The 17,581-nt window shown below is 52.0% G+C and overlaps 7 protein-coding genes across 7 annotated transcripts; 3 read left to right on the top strand and 4 right to left on the bottom strand.

The window, feature by feature from the left end:
• Positions 1 to 521: 521 nt before the first annotated feature.
• BO97DRAFT_428595 (TBC-domain-containing protein) lies at positions 522 to 2,246 on the bottom strand (the record flags this gene model as incomplete). The annotated part of the gene is made up of 3 exons (XM_025697309.1): positions 522 to 645; positions 814 to 1,610; positions 1,704 to 2,246. The coding sequence occupies 3 exons, from the start codon at positions 2,244 to 2,246 to the stop codon at positions 522 to 524; spliced, it is 1,464 nt and encodes a 487-aa protein (XP_025547293.1).
• Positions 2,247 to 2,780: 534 nt separating this feature from the next.
• Positions 2,781 to 3,252, top strand: BO97DRAFT_224395 (uncharacterized protein). The gene is made up of 3 exons (XM_025690674.1): positions 2,781 to 2,877; positions 2,931 to 3,188; positions 3,246 to 3,252. Exons 1-2 carry the CDS (start codon positions 2,854 to 2,856, stop codon positions 3,114 to 3,116), a joined length of 210 nt encoding a protein of 69 aa, XP_025547294.1. The 5' UTR covers positions 2,781 to 2,853; the 3' UTR covers positions 3,117 to 3,188; positions 3,246 to 3,252.
• Positions 3,230 to 4,471, bottom strand: BO97DRAFT_446317 (putative calmodulin). Its single transcript, XM_025698635.1, has 3 exons — positions 4,395 to 4,471; positions 3,855 to 4,332; positions 3,230 to 3,791 (listed from the first exon to the last, which is right to left on the bottom strand). Exons 1-3 carry the CDS (start codon positions 4,401 to 4,403, stop codon positions 3,385 to 3,387), a joined length of 894 nt encoding a protein of 297 aa, XP_025547295.1. The 5' UTR covers positions 4,404 to 4,471; the 3' UTR covers positions 3,230 to 3,384.
• Positions 4,472 to 5,518: 1,047 nt separating this feature from the next.
• Positions 5,519 to 6,220, bottom strand: BO97DRAFT_312543 (uncharacterized protein; the record flags this gene model as incomplete). Its single annotated transcript, XM_025691234.1, has 1 exon — positions 5,519 to 6,220. A coding segment is annotated over one exon (702 nt), but the record flags the coding sequence as incomplete, so codon positions are not given.
• A 1,428-nt stretch (positions 6,221 to 7,648) lies between these two features.
• BO97DRAFT_408486 (pyridoxal kinase) lies at positions 7,649 to 9,431 on the top strand. Its single transcript, XM_025695880.1, has 6 exons — positions 7,649 to 7,864; positions 7,942 to 7,952; positions 8,035 to 8,114; positions 8,174 to 8,386; positions 8,440 to 8,557; positions 8,617 to 9,431. Exons 1-6 carry the CDS (start codon positions 7,811 to 7,813, stop codon positions 9,257 to 9,259), a joined length of 1,119 nt encoding a protein of 372 aa, XP_025547297.1. The 5' UTR covers positions 7,649 to 7,810; the 3' UTR covers positions 9,260 to 9,431.
• Positions 9,432 to 9,624: 193 nt separating this feature from the next.
• Positions 9,625 to 10,418, bottom strand: BO97DRAFT_437810 (DUTPase Dut; the record flags this gene model as incomplete). The annotated part of the gene is made up of 3 exons (XM_025697872.1): positions 9,625 to 9,711; positions 9,807 to 9,979; positions 10,079 to 10,418. 3 exons carry the CDS (start codon positions 10,416 to 10,418, stop codon positions 9,625 to 9,627), a joined length of 600 nt encoding a protein of 199 aa, XP_025547298.1.
• A 459-nt stretch (positions 10,419 to 10,877) lies between these two features.
• BO97DRAFT_408489 (phosphotransferase family protein) lies at positions 10,878 to 12,309 on the top strand. The gene is made up of 3 exons (XM_025695881.1): positions 10,878 to 11,070; positions 11,135 to 11,430; positions 11,526 to 12,309. The coding sequence occupies exons 1-3, from the start codon at positions 10,972 to 10,974 to the stop codon at positions 12,223 to 12,225; spliced, it is 1,095 nt and encodes a 364-aa protein (XP_025547299.1). The 5' UTR covers positions 10,878 to 10,971; the 3' UTR covers positions 12,226 to 12,309.
• Positions 12,310 to 17,581: the final 5,272 nt, after the last annotated feature.

The following is a 17,581-nucleotide window of genomic DNA, read 5'->3' on the forward strand; positions in this document are numbered from 1 at the left end:
CCCCCCCCAAGCAAGAATAATACAGTACATATAAAGTTAGTTAGTTAGTATCGGATTGGTCATGGGTCATGACAGCATACGGGAACTCAAATGCGACAGACATGCAAGATGCAGGAAGGGGGATGAAAGAGAGAAAGAAGATAAAAGTACAGACCGAAAAGGAATAAGATCCTTTGATTCCAATCAATTACTTAGGGTAGAAGGTATAGGTTTTGTTTTGGGTGGGGGTGTGGAGAAGAAACACCAGAAGTGGAAAAACAAATAAATGAACAAACAAACAAACAGGCAGGAATAGTCGTCTCATCTCGTCGGAACTCATGGCATGGCAGCAGGTATCATATGTGTTTGGCTAGGTCGGTTAGGGCGGGTTAGGATAAGAGAGGTATCATAATCATAGGTGTAGATAGTAGAAGGTAAAAGGAAGGGGAAAGGGAGGCGGAGAAGGAATGATGCATCGTATCTGAGGTTCGGTGATAGAGCTCATTTTGAAGGGTGGGGTGGGACAGGTGAAAGTCGAGTTTTCATTTGGCGTGGTCGATTAACTCGGCGTAGAGCGGTTCAGGGATTTTGCGAACCAGCAAGACGGTCAAAGCGATGATCTCCTTGGCGTCAAGGGGAGGGAAGGATCGGAGGACTTTGTTGGGACTATCATGTGCGTGATACGGATTAGCTTGATGGGTCCTTGTCAGACACGGGGGGTCAAGGTAGGTGATAGGTTAGATTTGTTTATGATACTTGCTCCCCCCAGCCTCGTGTTGTTGTGGTGGTATCTCAGGATGTGATGTTATCATGAGGTCATGGTGGTAAACATACCTTGGGCTGTCCAGGATCACATCCCTCATGCGGATCAATTGCGCGACAATGCATAGGATATTCAGGTGTGGCCCGTACGCGAACAAGAAGTCCCATAGGTGCAGGACCTCCGGGAGAGGGGGCGTGCATGCACACAGGGTCAACACGGAGGGAAATGCGTACAGCTCGGCCTGCAGACCCTTGGAAAAGAGGTAAGCTGCTAATTTGGGCTCGACGATCTCCAAACATCGATCGACAAGTCGCAACCCCCGATGGACGCCGTCCATAGCTCCCCGGATGTAGCCCGGACATTCGCGGAGGATGAAGGAATGGAAGAGGGCGAAAGCCTCCACCTCACTGCGGGCGGCGTAGAGGAATGGAGCGCATAAGACGTTCATTCCCTGTACGTAGATGGCAGATTCATTGGTAATGCCGGGACTGCCGAAAGCGCTGCCGGTGCTGTTGCTGATCACACTGCCAGGTGTGCTCCCAGTCAAGGAGGGTTCTTCTGCTATGCTGGGAGGTGTGTTGATGAGGAGCTCCATCTCGCGCCGGCGGCCGGTCGAAAGTCGTGGACGGGAGCGAGGCTTGTTCTTCGCATCGTGAAGCTTCCATGCGACGGCGTTGAGGAGTCGAATTAGACTGGCTTCCGTGACGCGCCGTTTGAAAAGGGGATCGGTGGCCAGTGTGCGAAAGGTATCATTGCGGATCTTAGCATAGGCGGGGGAACGACCTCGGTGAATGAGGGAGAGGTATTCGTCGGTCGAAACGGGGGGCGTATCGAGAAGGACGAGCCAGAGGTATACTCGATAGGTAGACTGGCGGCGCGCAGCAAATTAGTTAGTGGACATGCTTGTTTTGTGGATTGATATGCGCATCCAAGTCGCCAGTTGAGATTAAGTAGATCTTACCATGCCATCGGCGTCTGCTTCAACGCGCGTCGAGAGAACCAGATAACGCAATTCCTGTAGACCTTCCCGAATGTTCCCATGTTGCGGACCATCGCGCAGAAGCGACTCGAGCAGAGATCTTTTGACTCCAAACCCAGAACCGGTCTTCCTACCGGGTCGGCGGTGCGTTGCAAGTATTGGTGGCTCGCGGGAGGAAGCGTCACTATTAGAACGTGTGCGACGATGCGTGCTGCGAAGCCGCACGGGGGAGTCAAGTTGTGGTCCGGGCGCGGTGAGCTCCTCGGCGCCGGCCGAGAGGCGCCCCGACGACGAAGGCGGCGGCGGCGGCGGATGGGAAGAGAGAACCTGATGGGACTTGATCTTGCGCAAGCCTCGCATGGTCCGCGGCGATGACGGAGACCTGGCCAACGCGGCGAGGTTCAACTGGGCTTGAGTAGGCTGGGGGGAGGCAGCAGCAGAGGAGGAAGATGGCGAGAGAGGTGGTAAAGTGGATGGAGGAGGAGCAGACGGAGAGAAGGAGGGAGAAGCAGGTGAGGGTGACATGGTTATGGGGAGGAAGGAGGGAGTCGATCGAGCAGGATGATCAGCAAGGACGGTTATTGGAAGCGCAGCCGACACCTGAAACCATCTTCCTGGTCAGAATGAATGAACCAACAGACCAGGGAGAGGCTGGGGTTGGGGGGGGGGAGGAGGGAGAAAGGAAAGTAATGAAAAGAATGCAGGTTGTGGTTGAGGAGAGTTTGGTGGTGGTAGTGGTGAAGAGAGTGGTGAATCTTCACAGTTGGTAAGAAAAGAATGCAAGTAATTTTTTAAGAAGTTGTCCAAAGTAGAAAGAAAAAGGTGTAGTTAGTGAGGAGAAGAAAAAGAAGCAGTTCAGTCAATCAGTCAATAATAGAGCACTAGTTAACTACAGTCAGTCAGTTCTGGTTCCAATCTGGACTTGGCGAATTTGCAGTAGTTAGAGACTGACTAGTTATTAACTAGTGTTAGTTTCCCATAAACTACTGCGAGTTTGTCTGTCTTGTCTTGTCACTAGTTGTGGTTAGCACCACCAACTATGTACCTTCAATTCTCATAATTCCTCTTCTTAACCACTTCTTTCTTTTTTTTTTCCCCTAATGACTGATTTTATTTCCGTTGCCTGTAGTTAATGCGGGAACTGGAAAATCAATCCGTAAGCAGTGATCCGACGAACTTAACTAAATGACTGACTAGTTAGTCAGTCAGTCAGTCTATCGCGTGCCCAACGCGAAAGTTGGCTGTTGCCATGGTTATCTATCTATCTTTCTTCTCACGCCTGTGCACTCCTTAGCCTCATGGCATGGCTCGATTGCACGAGATGCTCGATTCTCGCGTGCCAACTTTAAATTTCCAACTCCTTCGTGCTTTCCCCCCTCTCTTCCCCTTGATTGACAGCTCCTCGTGCCAGCCTGAATCAAGGACGGAAAGTCAAAATCGGGCCAAGTGGGAGAACTCGGTGGAAAGGTTCACAATCACAACAACCACAACAAAGTCAAATTCTCTTTCATTTACGCAGTGCAGGATAATATAATCATGCCGTCCACAACTGCATGGCTGCCAGAGCCACTGTCCAGTTGTATTTATGATGCTTCGTGTCTCCGTACGCTATGAGCCATGAGCCGAAAATAAAACAATTAAGAACAAGAAATTCATCCACCCGTCAGGCATCGCGTCGTGTCGATTGGTTCGTCTCTGTTCCACCCACGAGCCCACTGACGAACTCCTGGTATCGGAATACTTCCGTGCGCTTGCTCCCTCCGGTCCCTCGTGCGCCCTTGCCCCCGAATGCCCGACGGCCTGTAAACCCATTCAGCACGTCGCGAATCTCCCGGTCGGTGAGAGGTCGGTCGCCGTCCTCCGGGGCGGTATGCATCAGGGCATCGCGCAGCTCCTCCACGTCGATCTGTCCACTGTCATCCTCATCAAAGGCCGCCAGGGCGTTCAGGAGTTCCTGCTGGGTTGACAACGGGGCCAGCAGTTGGGAAAGCGTGTTGAGGAAAGTGGGGAAATTGATCGTAGAGGGGCCCCCGGGCGGGAAGAATTGCGAGAGTGCGGATGCATCCTGGCCTGAAAGGGATCGATGCGGGTCAGTCATGTTACGACAAGCGGAGATCTCGGAGCATCACTTACCCACGTTCACAAGGACGTCCGCAACATCATCCTTGTTGACAAAGCCGTCATTGTCCCGATCTAGCACCTGGAAGGCCTCGCGGATCTCTCGCAACTGAGCTGGCGAGAGCTGGGCGGCCGCATCCGAAGAGGCCGCCATCATATGCGTGGCCTTGGTCGCCATCATAACGGGGGAGGTGTCCAAGGAGCCAGCCCCGCGCGTGGGCGACGGAGGCACTTCACGTGTCAACCGCGGTTGGGCGATCGGGCTGCGGTTCTGCTGAGGGGGTGAGGAGACTTCATCCTCATCTGCGACCGTGTAGGATTCTTTGAGCTTGCTGGGAGATGTCACCGGCGTGTATCCGCGACCGGGGGAGCTGCCGGGAGTGCTGGGTCGCGCTTGCGGAGGGGAGTTGGAAGTAGACGGTCGGCGAAAAGGGGATGCTCGAGGAGAGCCAAATGATAAGGGCGACGGCCGGAACGGCGCATTGGAGGTGACCTGTTGAACGTTCGATAAGCGGACTGTAGGAGAGACATTAGGAGGTTGAATTGAGGTCGAACACCCACCATGACGGGAGAATGGGGACTAGACGGAATTCAGTCTGGGATTGAAGACCGAAGGATCAACTGGAGGCGGGATTGAAATTGACAGCTGGGTAGAATGTAGAAATAGGAAAAGAGTTCAGTGTCTCAGTGTGCCTGGTATGTAGAGCTGAGTAGTGATGCAACATCCTTCCCAGAACGGCAAAGCACCCCAAACAAACAAGGCCCGGCGGTGAGTCGGCCCGGCACCGCCTTTGGGGCGCACGGGGAAGATTCCCCCAGCCCGTGTGTGCTTCAGTGACAGTCCTCGAGATGTCACCGAGGTAGTTTCGTCTCTATAACACTTTTGCATGGTCTCGTCTATAGTCTTCAACAACTCCTGAAAGCTTCGTAATACGTTGCTTGACCATTGAACAATTAAGCTCGAAGACTACCCTACCTGCAAGCACTGTTGCCATAGAGTCGATCGGATCCATCTCCGGTTTCCCCACGGTGGAGATTAACCGTGCATGAGACACCTTTAATGATCGGTCTCTTTCGCTTAATCTCGTGTGAAATTTGTTTGCCATGTTCTTTGATAGCATTTTGCAAACTTGGTGACAATGCTCTTGTCTACTCGCTTGATGTTTCATCTGTCCCCTTTCTCAACTATCTGGAGCCGTACCATGCAATGAGCTTTATTGAGCTCTAGCGAGTATCTATGCTAACTACAACCATATCCTCCGATTAGGCAGGGGGCCATAAGCGACTGGCCAAATTAAGTATAAACATTATAGCAGTTATATGACACAACGCATGAGAAATTATACAGAGTCTCAGCCAGAATCCCTCGTTAAAAGAAAATGACGAGTACAAAAAAGAATCGAAGAAGGACTAGAACCCGAAAAGGGTGTGAATATCCTAGCAATCGCTGTCGTCACCCGTAAACGTATCTTGTTGATAGAAAGGGAAAGAGGAGGATTTAGGAGACGTGGAATGAGGTAGTGTAGAGGGCGTCCATATATGAAAGGAGTGACAAGCCGCGACTACGGTGATAACTCTCCTTGCGTGAGGACAGCTTATAACGCCAACAGAGAGGCTAATCCAAGGCTGAACGTCACAAGACCCCAGAATGACCAATGCGGCAGTGGAACTACGACACCAGAGCTGGAGACGGCTTTCTCAGAACCAACAGTGATGTTGACATTGGCAAAGCTCTCGCCACAATCCGAGTTGATGGCCTCAGCAGAGGGGATGTAAGAATTGACAACGGGTTGCCCGTCCATCTCGGCCCAGGTGGCGAAGAGAGCCAAGGTAGCCTGGAGACATTTATTGCAGGTGGGCGCAGGAGAGGCGGCAATGGTGCTACCGTAGGCTACAAAATAAACGTCGTAGTCCGCGGAGTTGTTGGTATTGCTGATAGCATCCACAAAGCAATAATTGTTGGTCGAAGGGGATTGGAGACATGTAGCCCGGTAAAGTGGCTCATAAGTGATCATGTCGGTGTACGCATTGGTAACTATAGGATTACCAGCAGAGTAGTCCTTGCCGCAAACATCTTCCTTGAGCAGCTCGGCCGCGAGAGCAGAGAAGATAGATGCGCAATCGGTGACATTGGAGGCACATGCGGTATCGAGGACTTCTGAGGTCAGCGTGGCGGATGTGACGACGCGGAAGAAGGAGCTGGAATCACGCAGGAGCATGGAGACGGCATGACAGGAGGTAATGGTGGTGTTGGAAAGGAAAGACTTGAAGAATTTGGGGCACGTGGAGGAAGTAAAGTTGTTCGAGAGGCTGGTATCGAACGCAGTTGGGAAAGTATCAGAATCTGCCGCCGCTCGGGACCGAAGGCGAGGCTCGACATGCTGCCCAGGGGCAGGGCCCAAATCGTCTGCAACAAGAATTGAGAGACCTGCAATCTGGTTGGTGTCCACGGTGATGGTTTCTCTCTTGCTATATTGTATATGCTCGGCAAGATTTTCACGGGCCAGTGCATTACGGACGTTCATCCCGCTACTAGTAGCGATGCCTGGATCTGATATAAATCTGTGCAAATCCGTTTGGAGAAATGGAACAGCTGCCGATGAGACTGTGTGGATGACGAGGAGATTCCATAGAAGAAACGAAAGCAGCAGTGTCAGTCGCGACAGTGGGCGAGCCAGATGCCCGTCCATGTGCCGTTGTGACCAATGGGCCATATTAGATTGAAGATCCATTTTAGATTGAATGAGGAAGCGAGCGACGCAGCCCTAGACGGGCGCCCAGGTTTGGGAAGTGGTGTTGCAGTTGAGTGACACGGGTATGTGAAATATTAATTGAGTAAAAACCAGCAGACGAGGTAAAGAACGTGTAATGGTCATCGAACCAGCATGTTTTGATCCTGTTAAGATGGCTGGGCGGGCCCTGAGCATACAGAGACACACCGGGGCGTAGAGCAAGGAGAAAGCCAGTAGTTGGCCGCAGAGCATGCAGTGAGCAGCAGGGAGGTGATTTCTTTATACCATTCTGTTGTTGCCCCCGGAACTTGCTCTGATACCCTTGAGAGTGCGCTAGATGGCAAAGGCCCGGAGTGAAAGAGAGACAGGGAGAATCGAGAGAGGGAGTGGGAGCGGATGGGTCAATGGCAGCCAGGGGGGTGTGTGGACTGTGTGCGTGTGGCTGCCGCAACAAGACGAGACGGCGTGCCTGGCATTGAAGCCACCACCACCGGGACGGGTTAAAGGGCTGCTGCAGAGTGCAGATACCGTCTGTCCTGCAGTGGGAGCCCAGAGAACCGAAGACAAGAGAAGTGTCTGGACCGGTCGAGGTTTATTCTTAGCTGCGGGTCTCATTGGACCGTGCCGAGTCAGTGCGACGGTAGTCATGGACTTCAAGGAATGGTCTGACAGAAGACTAAGAGTCGACAACACTATTTAGGGATTCAGTATTGACTGGGTATCTAGTATAGAAAGGAGTCGATGGGCAGAAGAGCAAGCAATGATTGAGGAATGTACTGCCGTACATCAATAAGTACTGGCCTCCCGTTGACCATGATTACCTGCATGACATTAAGAAAGGGGGCCGAAGGTTGTGTCGAGTCATCTTCGTGATCGTAAGCTCATGTAACTTGGTATCTTAGGTGCAAAGCTAGAATAGAAGTACAGCACAGACGGTTCCAGTCCTCATAGGGGATGCACGTCCATCAGACGAAATCTGCTCGGAGCTCGTTTCCAAGGGACAGTTAAATTTGAAGGGAAGAGACCTGAAGCAACTTGGAAAAGAAGGCAATAGGCAAGATTAGCCGTGATTGGCACGGGCTGCAGGTCGGCCTCAGGAACCAATCACCAAGGCGGCAATGGGGCTCCGCCGCTCGCCTATCGCCGACCCAGTCCAGAGCGGATCTCGTCCATGATTGATATCTCCATCCCGACCATCATCTCCCCCTCCTCCTCCACCAGTTCCTCCTTCATTTCATCATGGCTGCTGATCTTCTGGTTCCTGAAACGCGAGTTCTCGCGGTAGCCAGCCATGTACGTGATGCTCATCCTCACCTCTCCCCCCTCAACTAAAAAGACCGTCGAACAGTCAGCTGACCCGACCTGACTAGGTCGTCTACGGGTATGTGTCATCATATCGCGGGGAACCGTCCATGCCGCCGGTCACGCATCCATTGCTTTTGGTTCCAGGACTGATTGAGCAGATATGTTGGAAATAAAATGGCCAGCGTGGCCATGCAGCTGTTGGGCTGCGATGTTGCTGCGTTGAACACCGTCCATTTCAGTCAGTTTTCCCGATTGTCGCATTTATGCATCCAGACATAGCATTGACTATCTCGCCAGGCAACCACACGGGTTACAGGCAATTCAAGGGAACGAGAGCAACGGCTGAAGAAATTACTGCGCTCTATGAGGGCCTGACCCAAAGCCACCTCACTGACTTCGATGTCATGCTGTCTGGCTACGCCCCCAGCGCTGCGGCGGTGGAGGCAGTCGGGGTTATCGGGATGGATCTCCAGCGCAACGCAGAGAAGAACCCAGGCTCTTTCTTCTGGGGTGAGCAATCTGGTCGATTCTACCTCTTGTGCAAAGCATCTAATTGCGCGCAGTTCTGGACCCGGTTATGGGTGATCAAGGCCGACTATACGTGAATGACGACGTCGTCCCAGCATACAAGAAGATGATTCACCACGCAGACTTGATCTTACCAAACCAATTTGAAGCCGAGTGAGAAACAGCCCGCCCACACATCCTGACACGCGCAATTGCCTAATGTTCATGGACAGAGTCCTGTCTGGAGTCAGGATTACTTCTCTCAGCACCCTGGCAGAGGCTATCACCGCCATACACGCTATTTACAAGGTTCCCCACGTTATCATCACATCCGTTCAAATCTCCAACCTCTCTCCATCATCCTCTGCAACCGCTGCGCCCCCCGCAAACACCCTCACCGTCATCGGCTCAACCACCCGCTCCGACGGCTCCCCGCGTCTTTTCCGCGTCGACGTCCCCGCGTTAGACTGCTACTTCAGCGGGACGGGGGACATGTTCGCCGCCTTGACGGTAGCGCGGCTCCGCGAGGCCGTCTTCGCCGCCGACCCTGCCCTCCGCACCACCAAGTCCTGGGTATCCCCGGATGACGTCCCCGCTACAGCACTGCCATTGGCGCAGTCTACCGTCAAGGTCCTCGCCAGCATGCACTGCATTCTTGAGAAAACCATGGAGGCGCGCAACGCAGAGCTACAGGCAGCGGTCATCTCAAACGGGGAGGTTCTCAGCGAGGAAGAGCGGAAGAAAGAGGAACATCTGCGCGAGAGCAAAGCCGCGGAGGTGCGAGTCGTGCGTCACGTCCAATTCCTGCGCGAACCGACGGTGGAATTCCCGGCCCAGGAATGGAACAAAGAAGATCTACCGGCACAATTCCGATGAAAAAGATTTTTCTCTTGATTCTAGACCATGGAGTCTTGCATAGATCATAGACGGATAGGATAGCGGTTAGCTTTGATGCGGGCGGAACTCGTGTTTTGTAGACAGTAGATATTTGTCTTCTGGACTGGATGATAGATGAAGACCATGAGGATATAAACAAAATGTAAAACATGTATAATGATACTTTCTTTTCGATTCGATTCAATCCATAGATCGTGAGGTATATTTGTGAACATAGTCTAATCAGTCCCCCCCCAACCAAAGAACCTTTCATTTTCGCTAGTTATGTCCCGAGGTCCTTCTCTTCCAGATGTATATTCCCCCCAAAATCATCATCACATCAATGAATACTCTATAATCCCTACCTAATTGGTACCCGTGCTTCCAAACCCACCAGCTCCACGAACACTCTCCTCCAACTTCTCGACAACCGTCACCTCAGGCGTGTAGATCTGCGCAACAAGAAAGGCAAACGTTAGCTCAAAATACCAATTTACCCCCTCACCACCCCGCTAATCCCTCCACCATCACCAAGAAATAAACTCACCCGCTCCAGAACCAACTGCGCCACGCGATCACCCTCCTTGATCTCGAAATCCACATCGGAGAAGTTAAACAGCAACACCTTCACCTCGCCCCGGTAGTCGGCATCGATGACGCCCGCGCCGGTGTCGATGAAGTGCTTCGAGGCGAGGCCGCTGCGGGGGGCAATGCGGCCGTCTAGATTTCATACGGTTTAGTCTGGGAGTCTGTGTTGTCTCGTGTTGAGAAAAATTTGTGCTTCGAGTAAGCTGGTGTTTCGAGGGGAGGGTAACGTACAGGTTCCCTCAGGCACGGCGATGGCGATGCCCGTGTCCACGAGCGCCTTGCCCTTCGAGGGGATGACAGTGTCCTTGGCGCTGTAGAGGTCGTAGCCGGCGGCGAAGGCGGAGCCGCGGGTCGGGGCGCGGCCGGCCGGGGTGAGCTTCTGGACGAGGAGGGCGGGGAGGGGGTTAGCGGTTGAGCCCATGTTTGAGGTTTGTTGTTGCTGTTCTTCGGTGGTGGTGTTGGGCTTGGTGCGTTTGGCGAGGGGGGAGGAGGGCGCGGAGGGAGGTTCGTGGGTGGTTGCTGTTGTGGTTGTGGGGTCGGTGGGGGGAGGACGGGCGGTCTCCTTGGTCATTATCTTGGGGATACGGGTAGGTGGTTGTGCGGGTGAGGTTGAGAAGAAGTGAGGAACGGTGTCGCTTCTTCTTCTAGAGCTGCAATGAGGAGGAAGAGAGAAAGGGAGAATTGCGGTGTGTCGAGGCGGACGACGAGATGCGACGGTGAGGAGAGCTTTCATGGTGGGACGCGTCTGGCGGTCAACACGCGACAGCGCGTTAAGTGGTTTACTTTTTTTTTGGCTTGGGCAAGATCTGTTTAGTTGGTTTGCATTGTTTGAGCGGATTGGCTGTATGACTAAGAAGAGGGCAATCCCGCGGCTGAATCTCCCCCAAGCCTTGGAGGTGAAGCCGACGCCCCGCAAATTGACCCCTATGGAATGCGGTGCTTAGCCTCGGCTGGAGGGGTCCTGTACCTGTGCCCTTTTTTAATCACCACCGACTGCCCGCCCTTTCGAACATGATATCCATCCCTGGCTCGCAGCGACCCGGCGTCTTATATAGCAGGGACATAGAGTGAGGGAATCACGGCTTGTATCGCAATCTAAGTCATCATATTTGAATCGTCGCGCCATGGCTGGAGCCGTGCGCCAACCGATTGACGTTCCCTCCTTGGAACGCTATCTCGATCAGAACGTTCCAGAGATCAAAACGCCAGTAGATGTGAAGCAGGTAGCGGATCACCTGATTAGCACTCAATCTTGACAGCGAATCCGACTTACTAACGCTTGATCAGTTCGGTTTCGGACAATCCAATCCGACCTACCAGCTTACAACCGCTGACGGCAACAAGTATGTCCTGCGGAAGAAGCCTCCAGGCAAGCTACTCTCCAAGACGGCGCACAAAGTCGAGCGTGAATACAAGATCATTCATGCCCTGGAGCATACGGATGTGCCTGTGCCGAAGGCCTACTGTCTGTGTGAGGATAGCAGTGTGATCGGCACGCCTTTCTATATCATGGAGTTCATGGACGGTCGCCACTTCACTGACCCAGCTATGCCCGGCATTGACCCCGCTGAAAGAACCGCGCTGTATGTTATTGCCTTGTTCCTTGTTGCTTGTCGCTTGGCCTGTGCAGGGTCCCTCTCTCTCCTGCTCTTATGTCCCTCGAGCTAAGATGATGTAGATGGCAGGATGCGGTCCGGACACTAGCCAAGTTCCACCGGGTCGTCCCCAAGCTGGTTGGTCTGGAACAGTTCGGAAAGCCGTCGGGCTACTACGATCGTCAGATCGCGACCTTTACCGCAGTATCGCAGGCCCAGGCCCAAGCGGTGGATGTGGAGACCAAGGAACCGGTCGGCGAGCTGCCTCACTTCATGGACATGGTGCGCTTCTTCTCCGATAAGGCCACCCAGCCGCAAGACCGGGGCACGCTCGTGCACGGGGATTATAAGATTGATAATATGATTTTCCATAAATCCGAGCCTCGCGTCATCGGCATCTTGGACTGGGAGATGGCCACGGTGGGGCACCCGCTGTCAGACCTATGCAATCTGACCAGCCCATACTTCCTGGAAGGAACGGATCATAAGACAGACCAGTTCAAACCCAACGTGATCCCTGGCTTGCCCACCCGAGCGGATTGTGTCCAATGGTACCAGGAGGTGTCTGGCTATGACCCTACGCCAGACATTCCATGGGGCGATGCGTTCTTTTCATGGCGAAGCTCGGTCATCATGCAAGGCATCAAGGCGCGGTATGCCCTTCGCCAGGCCAGCAGTGCTCGTGCGGTGGAGTATGCCAGGAACACCAATCCGTTTGCGCTCAAGGCTTGGGAGCGAGTGAAGCAGGTGCGAGAACAGCTGCGACAACGGGCGAAATTATGAGTTCGGGTTATGCGTGGGCCGCCCGAATATGTGTCCGGACGGTTCAACGAGGTCTTCTGGAATGTGATAGAGAGAAGAGAAGAGTTAGCGCATCGTCATAAACTGGTGGCATGTAGTGAACCCTGTTTTTCAAGTAATATACGCACGTCGGATCTGGTCACGCTCAACCTTCTGAGACAGGACGCTCTCGTGCAAGGTGCCTTTCTAGATCAAGATTTCTTACGTGGACCTTCATCGGTCTCACTGAGTACGAGACGGAACGATGATCTGTCCCCCACTTCCCTCTCCCCGTAGATGGAGAAACTTCGTGTGGTGTGTAAAGCGTGCAAACACTATTCCCGCTTAGAAGAGCATAAACAACAATGTCAGTGCGTCAGTCAGCCTGCAAAGCTAGTCCCAACGAACAGGGATGAGCAGCAGTAGCTTGGGGATGCACGGCCAATTTTTCTTTTCTTTTCTTTTCTTTTCTTTTTTTTTTGTGTTTCCGTGGGTAATCATTGAACCTTTGAAGAGCTAGCCAGCTAGTTAGGGAGTGGATTTAATCCAGCTGTATGGTGAGAAAGAGGAGAGAGAGAGAGCAAGCGGATGACGCCGGATATCCCTCGTATCTGCCTTAAGCAGGGAACCCAACTGGGGCGACCAGCGCACATTAACCTCTCCGAATGCAAGAGAAGAGTCAGCAAAGAAGCCCACCGGCACCAACGCATTCTCCCCGGTTGAGGCAATTAACTGGGTGCGGCTCTCCAGGGTTGCACTACCTACCTTACAACAACTAAACAACTTAGTCCATTTGAAGAGGGAAGGTCTTTTAGCCTTAGCTCCAGCCCCTCCGAATAAAAGCCGGAAGTGCGGATATGCGGTGGATGAGAAGTAAGCTACTTGGTTGTTCAGGAATAGTCAGGGATTTCTGAGTCAGTAGTCTAGTAAGCCAAATTTACTTCAAGAAAGCATGCTATTCTGATAGTTAGTGTGGGGGTTCTAAATAAGATCGATCAAATTTCGATCATGCTCAATTGTACAGCAGTTTGAGGAGGATGCTGATGATGATGACTGCATTCTTTCGCAATGCTGGCCCCTCTGTAGTAGAGTCAAAACAACCGGACTTGAAGCTCCCTCCTCTCTCGCTCTTCCTCCCTATAATTCTCTTGCTTTTGGTAGCTGCGTGGTCCATGCTGGGGGAGGGCCTCGGCAGGATTCGCATCCCTAACAAACGGTCAGCGGCTGAAGTAAGAATGGCGCAAGTAACTAGAACACGACTACTTCATCCATCGTCCCAAGACCTAAAGTGCTCAACTTTTCATCACTTTTCCCTCCCCGGTGTGATTCCTCCTAGGAGAATGGGGAGGGAAAGATGAAAGATGACAGGGTAGGTAGAGTAAGGAGATCTGACATACATATTGGTGCAGCCGTGCCTCGCTGCTACTTATCCTTACTCCATCCGGGAAACCAACCACCCCACTTCACAGTGCTCCATGTAAGAACTAAGCATGTACTGTACAGCAAGAGGGTTGGTCGTGTTATGTAGCAGCAGCACCCACATCCCATCCCATCACCCCATCTCTTGAATCCCCGGTTGCCCCTCCGTAGCAACGAATCCAACCAATTGGGCTAGACACAATGAACTTACGAGACTACATGGATGCGATTCCGTCTCCCACCTGGCAGTCATAGCAAAACCTCAGGCAGGAAACTGAATTAGGGATTGGTTCTTCCCGAAGGATTCGGGAAGTCTAAAACTTAGCTAGGGCATGGGAGGACGTTGTCCGAAGAAATCGGCCTTAAATGATAAGCTGATTTCTCTTGACTTAACTCCATAAACACGGGAATCCTGCTTGGCCTCGACCTGACTAGTCAATTCAGTCTAGCCGGGTAGTATATTAAAACGAGGTTCAACCGGGCCATAAATTCTTTTCATTTTGTTTTTGTGTTATTGATTTTGACTTTGTGCGATATTAATTTGACAAAGAAAGACAAAAAGAAGAAAGACGTTCGGGTGACCGCAACCCGCGTCCGCCTTGGGTCGAGGTTCGAACGTTCCCTAGTTTCCCTAAAATTTTCTAGCTCCCTTCTGCCGTCTTGGTGTCGATCAGGATGGGTGACGCAGACGAGAAAGGTGGTCTGGAGGAATTGAAGTAGCACATGTACCGGTAGGGACCATCGGTGTTTATTCTTACTGGAGTGGTTGGTGCGGCGACGGTACTTCGGGGATTGAGGTGGAGGGGGTTTTTCCGTTTCCAGGATATTGATTATAGGTACTATAAATCAAATATTCTTGGTCTGTGTGCGTGGTCGTTGTGGTGCGGCTACTTGTCAATAAGCAGCAGAGAGCAAAGCAAGTCTCATAGTCATACATGAAGTAACCGGTAATTCTAAGTACCGTCCACGGTCGACGATCCATCCGCGAAATTTGGTGAACTGAACCGTCAGTTTGCTTCGGCGCGGGCCGCCTCTAGTCCCTATCCGGTCGATTTCCATCGGATGACATGTTGCATTGCACGACCTTCTCGTCCTTGTTTGGCCAGTGGTTTTTTTTTTCTCGGGGGTTTCAGGACCTTCGGTCGGGCTGTTTTCTTTCTCCCTCCTTACGCCGCTGGGGACAGCGAAATTGCTTGTTCTCACTGCTTTGTTGTGCAGAAGTAACCTATCTGACCTCGATTTGCGACCCTAGAATTGTTACTTGGTTCGGAGGTCGTGACTCCACCCTGATGCTTCACGCCTTAACGATTGGCTGAATGACTTGACTCGATGAGGAGTTCATCTCTGTTGTCACTAGTAGCTTGGAGGTGGTGGTACCTGGTCGTCTAACAACAAGTCTGACAGCGCGGTGGTATTCGATGCTCCTGACTGGGGCAGCTCGGTAAGATGGTTGTGCAGAGAGAGTACCGCCGTAAGCCCCAAGAAACAAGAGTCATGGGGCACGGTACTTTTCCCCTCTCTTTACCAGTGCGAGAGAGAAAAATAAAAGATATTTAGGTACTGTAGACCGAACTGATCCTGCTGCTGTGCTGGCAAATTCAAGTTGGGTACATAGAGAGTTAAGCAAGCGGCTGGATGGGGTGTCTCCCCACTATATCTGGGACGGGATGAATTGGCTTAATCAAAACCCCAAGTTGTTAACAGCTTTCATCACGCTGAGAGCTTCAGGCCTCAATAAAGAACCATGTCGTCATACAAGGTGGGTTTCTTCGAAGCTAGAGAGTGTGCTATTTGCCAACCCTGCAGATGAGAATCTGTTTCTTCAACCTGCTGATTAGCAGTAGCCGCAACTAACAACAGCATCACTTCTTTTGTGGTCTGTTGTGAAACGAGCATCGATCATTTGAGGTGCACTGACAACGGAGTGGGGAGGGGGAGAAAGGGAAGAGGGGCGCGAGGGAGAGAAAGGCGCGTGGGGCCGGGGCTGGCTACGAGCCTACGACCCGATCATCTGCAGAGTGACAGTTGAAAGTCACCAGAGTGACCACGCTTGAATTTACTCCGGGTCTTAGCCCTCGCGACTAGACTTCTAGCTCTTCTAATCTAAGGAAGAGGAGGGGTTACAAGCAATGTAGTCGTCTACTTGGGTACTGTATCCAAATGCTGTACAGTAAGTAGGTAGTTACTGCCCTGACACTCAGTGTCAGTTAATCGATCGATCAATATGAAGTACGCCAGGGTACGTCCATTGCAGTGAGAGACCGTCCCCCAAAGACCTGCCTAATTAGGGATAGAGGATTGGCTGCCATGCCTGCACAGCAGGTCGGGATTGGAGGCGAAGAAGGAGGGGAGGCCAGATGGGTATCAAGCAAGCATTTTTCTTGTGCTTTTCTTCATCTTCCTTCGCTCTTGGTCTTTTCTTTTCTTTTTCCTCTTCTGAACTCTGCCATGATCATCCGGGATTGAAATCCATAAAGCCAAGCGCAAAATGGGTAATTAGGCCATTTGTCGAATGTGTCTTCAGGCTTATAATGTCTGGCTCGAGAAACGATTCCTAAGGAGGGATAGTCGGCGAGCTCTTCCTTCCCTTCCCACCTGGCTAGTGGCTAGTGTAGATAACCGTTTCCCGCCCAACCCCTCCCAGACCCATTCCGATTCATGGTTCTGGGATTCAACGGGTCGAGAGCCAATGCCGAAGTGGTCAAGTCTGCAATTGCCAACGGTTGGAAATACGAACGGAAAAGTAGTCTGTCTTGTCTAGTTTAGTCTAGTGATATTGAGGGTATGGGGGTTAACGATGAAAATGATAAAGATGATGGTGATGATTTGGCCATGCGATGTAACTGGGAAGATCCGGAATAAACAGGGAGTGACAGAAAGTGGGACACAGCTGACCTGACTTAACCTGACCTGACCTGGCTTGAGTGTTATTCCCTTCTCTCTTTCTCCTCCCCCTCCCTACACCTGTTCCCTCCCATGCCCATTCCTCTTTGTACTCACGACTCTGTATCCTCAATCCTGCCTGCGGCTACTGGTTAGGGTTCGATGGAATGGGGCAGGTCGGAATCGGCTCAGCTACTTAGCGTCGTCCACTATGACTGGGCCTCAGCCAATCTATTTACATGTAGTCTACTGGTCAATCATGCCCGTACGGAAATCAACTTCACAGTTAGGTCGCTATCTACATAGTAGTCAGGTTTTTTCTTTTTTTGGCACTTTCTGCCGGCGGCCTTGATTTGCATCATCCTTCTTCCTCTTTTCTTGAGGACATTTCTCGTTCGTTCTATATGTGGGTTGTTTGCACCCGCGGTAGTATCTGTTTGCTCTCGGTCCCAGGTCCTGATGGCTGCCTCAGGACTCTATCCGTCCGTCGTAAGGACTGATCTGATGCGCATCCCAGGGCATAATGGATGGATGCTATCCCGTGCCGTCTGTGTTACCGAGCCAGAAGGATTCTGTCCAGTAGGGCGGAGTGGAGGTTGAAGAATCGACTGAGATTCGTTCCGAGGCGGTCAGCCATCAATGATCAATCAGGAATCAGTCAGGATCAACCTCTGAATCAGGCTCATCACTGCACAGCAGCCTTGTCGCCTGAGGTACCTACTACCTTACCTTTCCCCCGTACGGCATTTGGCTTTAGATAGTGGACGATCAATCGAGCTGTGACTGTGAGAGGGAGAGAGAAATGAGACAATCAGAAACAGGAGAGGCAAGAAAGCCTTGTCGATCGATCGAGAATCCCATCGATTTGAGACGATCGCCCTGCGCGAAAGAAGCTCCGTTATGAAGAGCTGCTGGCTTAAGGGCGGCGGCAAGCCAAACGCACTCTTCCCACACCACCCCCTCGTCGCCAAGTTCTACGACGGTTCTGTGCAGATGAACAATTCAGCCTCTTAAACTGTGCCCGCGACTGGCTACCAATCATCGACATCCATGCAGA

The sequence above is a fragment of the Aspergillus homomorphus genome, assembly GCF_003184865.1.
Source record: "Aspergillus homomorphus CBS 101889 unplaced genomic scaffold BO97scaffold_52, whole genome shotgun sequence".
NCBI classification, from domain to species: Eukaryota; Fungi; Ascomycota; class Eurotiomycetes; order Eurotiales; family Aspergillaceae; genus Aspergillus; species Aspergillus homomorphus.